Source organism: Zeus faber (assembly GCF_960531495.2).
Source record: "Zeus faber genome assembly, chromosome: 4".
Lineage (NCBI taxonomy): Eukaryota > Metazoa > Chordata > Actinopteri > Zeiformes > Zeidae > Zeus > Zeus faber.
In genome coordinates this window covers 18,460,458-18,470,930 of record NC_137191.1, presented here as the reverse complement: position 1 = coordinate 18,470,930, position 10,473 = coordinate 18,460,458, and the positions used below count along the sequence as shown (strand labels likewise).

The window sequence follows — 10,473 nt, the reverse complement described above, 5'->3', positions numbered from 1 at the left end:
GCGCGCACCTTCCGGCGATTCCTGCTCGAAATCGGGTCTCGCGTGAGGGGCGTGTCAGCGCACGCGCACGCGCAGGTGTAATCCAGGTGTCGGGCTCCCGGTATTAAGGCTAAGTACAGGTAAGTCCCCAGGTCATCCCCCCCTCACACTGGATGTTTACGTCCTGTCATTGGTGCGAGCCTGTGCATCCACCCCTCCAGCCGTCCACCCATCCCGTCTGTCCTTCCGTCCGTCCGTTCATCCATCCGCCCGCCCAGCCATCCACCTGTCCGTCCATCCATGCATCCATCCACCTGTCCGTTTATCCATCCGTCCATCCATCCATCCATCCGGCTGTCTAACATCCATCCACCGATCCGTCTGTCCATCCATCCATCCACCCATCCATCCACCCATCCGTCCATCATCCATCCATCTGTTCATCCATCCGTCTATCCATGCACCCACCCTTTTGTCCACCCCTCCAACCATCCTTCCATCCATCCATCCATCCATCCACCCGCCTAACGACGCCCTGATATTTGATTGGTGTGAGTGACAATAACAGACGGGCGATCCTTCCAGAACCTCCGCCCATGGTGATGGATGCTCATTGGCTCAGGTGCCCCAGCGGAAGCGAAGGAGCCGCTCAGTTTGACGGCTCGATGCCCCCTAGTGTTGCAGCACGGGCGTCACTACATGTCCAGCAGTGTTCCACTCTTTCGAGTGGGGTGCTCGTTTCCCCTGAGCAGGCGTTATTGGAGATTAAAAACGGAATTGTTTCCCATCATATCTCATATGCTTTTATTATTATTGTTATGAAGGCGGCGGGATGGTAGGATGTGACAATTAGAACGCATTACATTCTTAATGCATTACATTCACGGGGGGGGGGGGGGGGGGGTCAGAATGTCATTGTCTTTCATTCTACCAAATAAAATGCAGAAGAAGCCAGTTATCTGGGTGTTCGGATCTAAGTTGCATCTGCATGAGAACCACGCCCATGCCGACCATCACTACCATGTGGTTGACAAATAATAGGTTTGATTCCCCAGGCGTCCTGACACGCCCAGGCAGACCGGCTGTCCCCTTTGTGATTTTGAATTGGGAGGTTTTCTTTTTTTAAACACACTGGAGGCATATTGCCCCCCAGCAGAGTGGATTAAAAGTGTTTAAAGAGAGGGTGGTTTTTTTTTTTATATATTGTGTAATGGGGCTGTTTCTTCTAATGAGTAAGTCATGAGTAATTGTAATAAATTAAATCCAACTGTGAAATGGACCACAACGTCTGACTCGAGTGTTTTTAATTAAAGGCAAGGTTCTTGTTCCATAATCTCTACAAGCAAAGGTGGATCAAGAGCAGTGTCATGAAATGTAATGGAATACTTTAGTGTCATTAGAAAACCAAATGCTCTCTTAGTTTCCAAGTTGTATCTGCGTGAATTGCTAGAAATAATGTTTGTAATAAAATATTGACTGAAAGTGAGGCTATACATTCTTTATGGGAATGCCACAATTAGTTACACAACAGATTCAAACATGAGTAAATAAAACATATCAACACAATTAAACTAAACCCCATATGCCAGCACAGTGAATACCCACAATCATTCCACCACATGTACAGATTCATAGATTCTTTATTTCAACGTGGCTCATAAATTGATGAGTTACACAATATCATACAGAAGCTGGATGCCAGTACTGGACAAAAAGTTGCAAAAATATCCTTCTTGCTCGACATTGTTGATGTCAGTGTTTTGCAGCATATCACAGAGCGCTTCACCACGGGGTCAGTGTAAACTTAAAGCGGTTACAGGGTTTTTTTGGTTTTTTTTTATGTTTGTTCCCCCTCTACTGCACATAACGTGTCGTATGGATTCGGAGTAAAGGGAACTTTTCAAATTCAGGGTGCTGGGTTGTGGCATTGGGTCATGCACATCATGTGTAGGGCAGGAGCAGCGGAGCGGAGCGGCACAGGACGGGACGACCCCACCGGCTCCCTGTGCCGTTACGGTGACGGAAAAACAACCCCGTTGACGGCTGCATTCAAACTCCCTCCCTCCCTCCCGTCTCTCCCTTTCCGACGCACCTGGGGAACGGCAAAAGGACATTAAACCAATCTTGTCGACGTTGCCAACTATATGATAACATGGGGACGGGACGACCTGATTGGATTCCTGTGCGGTTACGGTAACAGAGGTGACGAAAACAACCCCATTGACGGCTGCATTTCAACAGCCTCCCTCCCGCCTCCCCCGTTTCCGCACACCTGGGAAACGGCAAAAGGACATTGAACTAATCTGGTCGACGTTGCCAACTATACGGTAACACACAACAGTGAACACAAAGACGCCGTCTATGCCTTGGTTTGGTGTGAGATGAACGCACTGAGAAACATCGTCCCGAACTGAATCCTTAGAATCATCGCCATTTTGAAATAAAATGTACAAACCATTAAAATGACCATGTCAGGGGGAACGGAGGGTGTGTGGGGGGAAAAATGAAAATAAGTGTGGCAGCTGGCAAGAGAAACTGCTTCAGTATGGGTCCTGGCCTCCTGCTAGGGGGTCGGGTCGTGGCCTATCCAGAAATGTTTCACGTGGACTCTTTTGGCAGCCGCATGTCCATTGCTCTTGTTTTCAGTGTCTCTATTCGTCGTCGTCCTCCTCTTCGTCGTCGTCGTCCGTTTGGTCCCTGGCGTCCAGATCGTCCTCGTCTTCAACCTGTAAAGAGAGGGTGACATTCTAACTAGGGCGAGCAGACACGACACAGCTCAGCGATTCGAAGACGGAGCAGATCTCTGGATTTAATCCCACTGCAGGAGGGTTAAATCCGTACTAGTGCTATGACCGCTGCCGCTACGCCTAGGACCTGCTGCGCCGACACCCCCAAGAACATACTTTCACTACTACCACTACAATTACTTATTGTATAAATATTTTATAATATTTATACATTCTGAGCAGTTATACAGAATCACCTATATTAATACCTAAATATCATTGCTCGCACTGTTTATTTTGATATTTATTTCATTAAACTTTTTTATGTTCAACGTCTGATTGTGTACAACAACGCACCAAGTCTAACTCCTTGCAAATCCATTGAAAATGTACCTGGCCAAATAAAACACTCTGATCCTGATTCATCGTTCTGAATCTTAAGACATTAGGACATTAGGAATGAATCTTGAATGAATGAATCTTCGACCTATGATAACCAAACATTTGTTGCAAATGACATGTGCAGTATTGTCATGACGATATTGTTCTCATGGTTTGCAGTTTAATTAAGCAGGTGATGCATGTAAAAAATATTGGAAGTTTGACACATAGAGTTCAGGGCATTTCTAAGTTTTCTATTCTATTCCTATTCCTGACCCCCCCCCCCCCAGTGCAGTGTCATTTAATTAGTAGTATAAAGCAGAATAACGTATAAATAGTAGGTGGAGGGAATTTTAAAACAGATCCGATCTCTAATCAGGTGACAAAAGGTGCATGTGTGTGTACCGGCTCTCCGAGGTCTTTGAGCTTCTGCTTGAGGTTGTGGATCTTCTGGTCCTGGTCGGCGAGCAGCATCAGCAGGTCGTCCTGCTCCTTCTTGGACTCTTGCACCTCCGTCTGCAGCTTGGCCTTCTCCGTCTGCAGTATGGCCACCGTGCTGGTGGCAGAGGCGAGCTGCTGCTCGAGCCCGGCCCGGCCCTCCAGCAGGCTCTTCATCTGGTCCTGGTTCCGGACGGGGGGGTGGGGGGTACGGGACGGGACGGGTAGAGAGAAGTCAGAAAGAGTCTTTGGCGCCGCCCTCTGTAAAAGCTCTGGCGTTGATTCATTTAAAAAGTGGAAACACATCATGTGAAAAGTGAAAACACACAATGTGTGACTGATACAGAGATTCAAGTCAAGTGATGCAATTTAAAGTGAAAATCATTTGGATCAGCTGTGGTTAAAAAAAATAAAATAAAATAAAATAAATATATATATATATATATATATATATATATATATTTCAACATCCGGGTTTACCCTCGTCTTCAACAGTCAAATTATTTTACAGAAAGAAAGGCGGACCCCACCATGGAAACAGCATCTAATGGAGCACATGCGTAACGCAAATACCTTGAATGGCTGCTACTTCAAAGAGTGCCAGCTAAAAAAAGGACCAGAAGCCGCATTTCCACCACAGGAACTTTCCCCCAGGAACCAGGAACCAAGAACCAGGAACCTTTGGAGGAATTCAGTGCGTTTCCACCGCAGGGACCAGCGTCTAAATTTAGCTCTGAGGACAAAGTCCCAGGAACCAGAAAGTCCCTGCTCGAGGGGAAGTACTTTTCAAAGTCCAGGAACTTCGGGGGCGGGGCTTGCAGCGCTGAACTTTTGTGATTGTCCGAGTACTCGCAGCATTTTATCTGTAGCCACAAACTGACTGTATGTACAGTATGTATGTACTGTACATACAGTATGTATGTACAGTATGTTGCTAAAAATGTTAAAATGAGGAAAATGGGTCCTTTAGTAAATAAAATGCAAAATGACCCATTTTCATGTTTTTGAACATAAACAGAAAATGAAAAAATGTGTATTTTTGTATGAACACACAAACTGACATGTGGTGTATAGTGTAGCAAGTAAAGATTTTGCCCTCTTACACAGTAGACCCAGGTCCGATACCCTCAGTATGCTCCAAATTTGATAATAAAATCTTAAGTGCGAGAGTGAATATTACAGTTATAACAGTTACTACAAGGCCCGAAGAATAAAATGGATAAAGATAGACGACCAAAGTGATATTCCACTACATCTTGGTTTGTCTTCCTTTATCCATTTTCATTCTTCTTGTTGGTTGTACAGTCTTCTGCATGACCGCCAACTACTGGGACTGGAGCGCACCAGTTTGTTGTATAGTCACGCGCAAAAATGACGTTTTTAAAGACAGCCGTCACTTTTTCATACACCAGCGGACTCATTTGCATAACCGTCACAGGACTTAAGACGGCGACGGAGACACAGACAACAATGGGCCAGAGGAACCTTTTCGTTTCTGGGACTAAAAGTTCCGGGGAATTTGGGTGGAAATGCGGCAAAACATGGGATCAAAAAAGTTAAAATCTTACGGATAACCACTTTAACGGAAGTTTCGTGCTGTGGCTCTGTGTATGCCGGACACAAACAATTAGATGTGCAGGGGAGCACGCACCTTGAGTTTGTCTGTCTCGGACGTCTGCGTGGCCAGTCTGCTCTCCAGTTCTGCAGCATCGGCCGAGCTCTCGCCGCCGAGGTCGGCTTCTGAGGACTTGGGGCATTGAAAGAGAAAATCATTCAACTCAGTCCTCATCTCGCCTCGTGCGTTATTTGACGCCATATCGTAGTGGTTATTCACCCCGGCCTCGGCTCTCCTGAGTAGATCTTTCCGTTCAGACTGCAGCTGGCTGATTTCTGCCAACTGGGACTGGACTTGACTTCTCAGCGTCTCAAGCTCCTGGTGGAAACAGCGGATTCAGCACCAACTTTCACTGAAGAACAATCAAAATACAAACAACGCTGCAAAACAGCAGCTGTGGGACGCAGCAGATGATACAAGGCTGCTGGAAATGCTTGTTTCTGTATGGCGGGCGGGTCTTTGCTAAGATCCTATATTACGACACCTGGACCATAGTTGTGGTTAACAGCCTAAGCACCGCACTAAATCAATGCTCCTGACATATTAAACTGCATGAAAGCACAAAAACACACTAATTAAACAGTGGTAGCCATTGGTTGAATAGAGAGATGACTGCTGTGGCCAGCTTTCTTTCCTCGAGGCCACGGATGAGGACGGAATTTTCTATCCCTTGAAATATTATGGCGGATGCATAAATGAAATTCGATGCTTCAAAACACCAGGAACAACAGAAAGGATTGCAATCCCTTAACTGTACCGCTTCCAATCCCTCTCAGGTTTTGTGCGGAGCACGTATTAAACCCCACCTTGAGCAGCTCTGTGTTGTCCAAAGCTCCGTCTGTGCCTTCTGCCGCCGTCGCTGCCGCCTCCGACCGCTACAGAATGAAAGATCAGAAAGGAAATAGAACATCCTCACCGGTTAGTTTTATTTCCAATTCATAATCTCAATTCAGAGGGCTCAAACGACAAAGAAACTGAGTGTATAGCGACCAGGGTGTTGATGAGCGCGTCTTTGTCGCCGAGCTGCGTCTGCAGCAGGGTCTGCTGCTTGCGGAGCTCCTCCACCTCCTCTCGGATCTGCGTGAGCTCCTCTGTCTGGAGCCCGTTGATGTGGGAGCCGTCGCCCTGGCTGTTGGACTGACTCTGGTTGTCTTTACCTGCGTTTGACACACAAATTCAACTGTTCACTCTCAAGTTGCCGGAACATAAAATTGCCTTTCATCTGAGGATTCTCTAAATCAGGTTACGATACACGGTACAAAGACATATACTGAACATCACTGTACATTTTCCAAAAATCGTATCCTTTATTAACTGTACATTCAATCGATTGAATTCACTTTATTAAGCGATAATACTACAGTGTGTGTAGAAGAGAATGCTGGAGACAACGTGGAAGCGAGTCCAAACCTAATTTCAGCTTGAGGATGTTGTACTGGTCTTTGTGCTGCTGGATCTGGGAAAGCTGCTGGGTGAGCGTGACCTGCAGCTGCTCGTTCTGAGACGTCACGGACGACACCTGCTCCTTCAGCTCCTGCAGCTGACAATCCTGGTGGAGACAAACGTTCAGAGAAATTGACGACAGTTAGTTATAGTAATATTAGTATGCATATCAAGTATTTTGACCATGTTAAAAATGTGGTGCTCTATTAGGATCTATAAGCTCAAGATTAACATTCACTCATTCAACAGATGCTTTTGTCCAAAGCGACTTACATGAGCTCTGAAGTCAAGTGCCAAGCAAAAAATGATTAAATCAATAACTATTACAAGGTAATGATTCACACTCGAGGCGGGGGTCTGTTTACCTGCTCTCTAATCAGTTCTTTGTACTGGGTCACAATGCTGTCGTGCTGTTCTAGCGTCTTCTTCACCTCCTCCTCCTTCTTCTCTTCTTCACTAGACTTGTGGACTGCTTTGGTTATCACACCTGCCAGGGGGAAGGAATCATTAAAAACATGTCATGTCAGCCGAATTGTACTTTTCGATACCTGAAGACACCCTGCATCATAATAACAGGGTGTCTTCAGGTGTCGCTAAATTCTATTCAAGACATTTTTAAATACTGCTTTCAGTGAAATTCGAGACCAATTTTATGTCCCACAAATAAACCCAAGAATACTCTATCCTTTAAATATCTACAATAATGACCATAAATGATGAATGATCGCTTGAATTATTGCCTTTAGGGCTTAACTTATATTTTGTTTGTCATGAATTAACCAAATTCTAGACAACCTTGGTATCGCATTTCCGAACATATTTGATGAGAGGCAAACAATTTTATACCTCAAAAAGTCAAATTTTCTATTTTAAATTCTTTGCTAAATCGACTTGATGCGTTTTTGTGCTCCCTGTAAGTCAACCTCATGTCCAACATACCCTCCAGTTCTTTGACCAGCTTGGTGAACTCGTGGTCAAACAGCATCTGCTCTGGAGAGGGAAAGACAGGCTGTGGTTTCTGGGCAGCACGTGAGTACAGCTCATGCTTAGTGATGAAGCCCAGCTTCTCCACAAAGTTCTCTTTCCCGATGCGCTTCTCAATGAGCTGCTTCAGCTTCTCTCTGAGGAGAATTGACAGAAGGGGGTCAAACAACCCATGGTTTATTCAACACTGACAATACAGAACATTCAAGAGCTTACTTGTGTATTACATCTGTGCTGCAGATGCTGAACACACTGTAGCTAACTGTAGCTAGCTGTTCTGACACAAAACCCTCTTCACCAAGTGTGTGAGTGCGCGGTAGCTTCTTACTTGGTGTAGTTCTCCAGTGAGTTGTCGTTGTAATAGATGCAGATGCCCAGAAGCAGAGCGCACAGTCCTTGCACCAGCCGCTCGTCCTCTCCAAGGTTCTCAGAGATCTGACCCGTCAGCTACAGAGGTCGATGGGTTAGGGAACTTGCCGCAAACACATTCCCACATAGAGCGAGAAGCAAACAAAACTCAGCCGAGCAGTGTACTGCGAAGGGAGACCCATTTTTCAGAAGTAAGAAGAGCACATACTGAAAACAACGAGTATCAAACAGTAAATGTAATGCAAGGTGCTAATCTGATTGTACTGTTACGAATATTAAAAAATGGTTAAGTAATAGCTGTTTGAGGAAAAAAAGCTAATTTAATTAAGAAAATTAAAAACGACTTAACTTCGAAATAACATGAACATTAATGAAACAGAATTGCTGAGTTTCACTATAATAAAGGATACGAAGGGCACGTTCTCCTGATTGTGCAGAAAGTGTGTGACAGCTATGGGACAGTTGCTAATCCATGTGCACAGCAGCATCAGGAGCCCCACTCTGGTCTGCACTTTGCTGCCCTGTGGATAACAAGGGCGGAAGGACAATTCAACACTGTGTTCCCACACCGTGTAAAAGTAATAAAAATAATAATTATCATATTTTACCAAGCGTGATAACGGGTTCTGATCACTTGAGATGCAGGACCGAGGGCCATGGAGAACCACTTGTTCCCCATGGGGGGGTTCAATCCCAGATCCCAAATGAGTATGGGGAGATAAGTGCATTGGAGCAATCCCGAACACGCACATTCAGATTAAATCAAATTAATTTAATATGCTTAATGTCTGCTCAGATTCTCTCTTAGAGACAATTTATTGCTACCGTTTTGTGAATCAAAGGTTGTATTCATATTATTAATGGACAATTTGTAATTTGCTCTTGTATGGCATGTCGAATTTGATTTAATCAAGTGAGGAAGTAGGATTGAAGGGCCAACAAATTCAAAATGCTTGCATTATATCAAAACAAAAACAAACAGCTGCCCGGGAAGTGGCTCATATGATTTACTTAGATATGAGTTGGCATAAAAGCAAGCTATCGATTTTGTTGGCACAGAGTAAAGTTACCGCCACCTCTCAGAGAAGCTTGCTGCCAAAACAAACTGTGAATATATTAGGTAGTAAATCCAACCATGCCATGGGTTTAAACAGCAGCACCTCAATAACTGCACACCATTAATAGTTAATGAGATAATCGCAAACAAGAAGCAACTGGGAAACAAACAAATTGAAAATAAAACAATAGACTGGTCAGGGCATGCGCTCCTATAATAAAACATCTGTAGGATCATATAAACTATATACCAGATACTATAGACACCACAAGATGGTGACGGCAACCAGGATTGTTTGTATTTTTTTTTTTTTCTTTTGAGGCTAAATTTTGTTTTTCCTGTTTGTTGTTCCTGTTTTCTTTCTGAAAAGAAACCTAGGAGAAACCTGGGAGAAAAAAAAAAACATATCCTGTAGCTAAAGAAACTTAAAAGCTGAGGCTTGGTTCAGCGTCCAGCTGATGGCACATGCAAAGCAAACACACTGTTCTATTGATTTAAGGATGGAGTTAATTTGCTAAAAAGTAATAAAATAGCGATATGAATACCAAAGAGGAAATACTGGAGACAGGAAGGAGAGGATCATGAGGTTTAAAAGATTCCCACCTTCTTTTATGGCCTCAACAATGACAGATAGGCAAATATGGCTGCAAACATTTAGGGAATTCAGGGACAATTTCTCTAATTACTTTGGTCAATGACGATGACATTTCTTCATGAAGTTGGGGACTGAGACAATTAAATCTAACTAAACAGATAGAAGTCATAAAAATCAAGACTGATATTAAAGTTTGGCCAGTAAATAACGTGTGTCAAACTACTAAGGCACAAACATGCTTTAGAAAGGGTCGACTTCTGTCCTGCAGCCGAAAAACATTGGGAAAAAAATAGATATACAGTAGCTGGTGTGTACAACCTGCTAGAGGGGTGTGCTCGAGAAACTCAGAAAAATCACCTTTTCAGATTTTGTCTCCAAATGTGATGCAATGCAACAAATATCAGAGAAGAGAACAAACAAATTGGAAAAAAGGACCAAACATATAAACTTGATTATTTATGTCTTAGTTAATTTGTTTCATGTTTTTCTCTGGAATATTATAGATCAAACAATAGATATAAACGGATGTTTGAATTTTTGTGACTGACGTATGGCAACTGGGGTGTAAGACGTGAAACTGTCTTTTCTACCTTTCACAGTTTAACAAAAATAATAAATCACTTTTTCAATATTTATATGACATCAATTGCAAAAGTGATTAAACAATTTGGAAAATATTGGATACATGTCTTAAAAAAAAAAAAAACAGAGAGAAATATAGCGTTCGAAAGATACCCACAGAGGTTTTAAAATGAAGAAGGTTTCTGGTCAGATTGCAAGCATTGTTACAGAATACCCAAAACAGACACGCTATACTGTGTCACATCCTTCCAAACTTAGTGGCCATGTATAAACCAGGGATGGGACGAAATAGTGAACATCAAAA

The 10,473-nt window shown here is 43.6% G+C and overlaps 1 protein-coding gene across 2 annotated transcripts in view; it reads right to left on the bottom strand.

Annotated features, from left to right (window-relative positions):
• Window positions 1-1,297: 1,297 nt before the first annotated feature.
• The window catches only part of uso1 (USO1 vesicle transport factor), an 18,849-nt gene continuing 9,673 nt past the window's right edge, over window positions 1,298-10,473 (bottom strand). For both annotated transcript variants that reach the window (XM_079998442.1, XM_079998443.1), the window contains 11 exons: window positions 8,346-8,456; window positions 7,895-8,013; window positions 7,522-7,703; window positions 6,948-7,069; window positions 6,550-6,688; window positions 6,130-6,296; window positions 5,946-6,014; window positions 5,359-5,457; window positions 5,176-5,271; window positions 3,492-3,707; window positions 1,298-2,705 (listed from right to left, as the gene is read on the bottom strand). In XM_079998442.1, coding sequence (XP_079854568.1) covers window positions 2,631-2,705; window positions 3,492-3,707; window positions 5,176-5,271; window positions 5,359-5,457; window positions 5,946-6,014; window positions 6,130-6,296; window positions 6,550-6,688; window positions 6,948-7,069; window positions 7,522-7,703; window positions 7,895-8,013; window positions 8,346-8,456 — 1,395 coding nt within the window. In that variant the 3' untranslated portion in view covers window positions 1,298-2,630. The remainder of the gene's footprint in view (window positions 2,706-3,491; window positions 3,708-5,175; window positions 5,272-5,358; window positions 5,458-5,945; window positions 6,015-6,129; window positions 6,297-6,549; window positions 6,689-6,947; window positions 7,070-7,521; window positions 7,704-7,894; window positions 8,014-8,345; window positions 8,457-10,473) is intronic.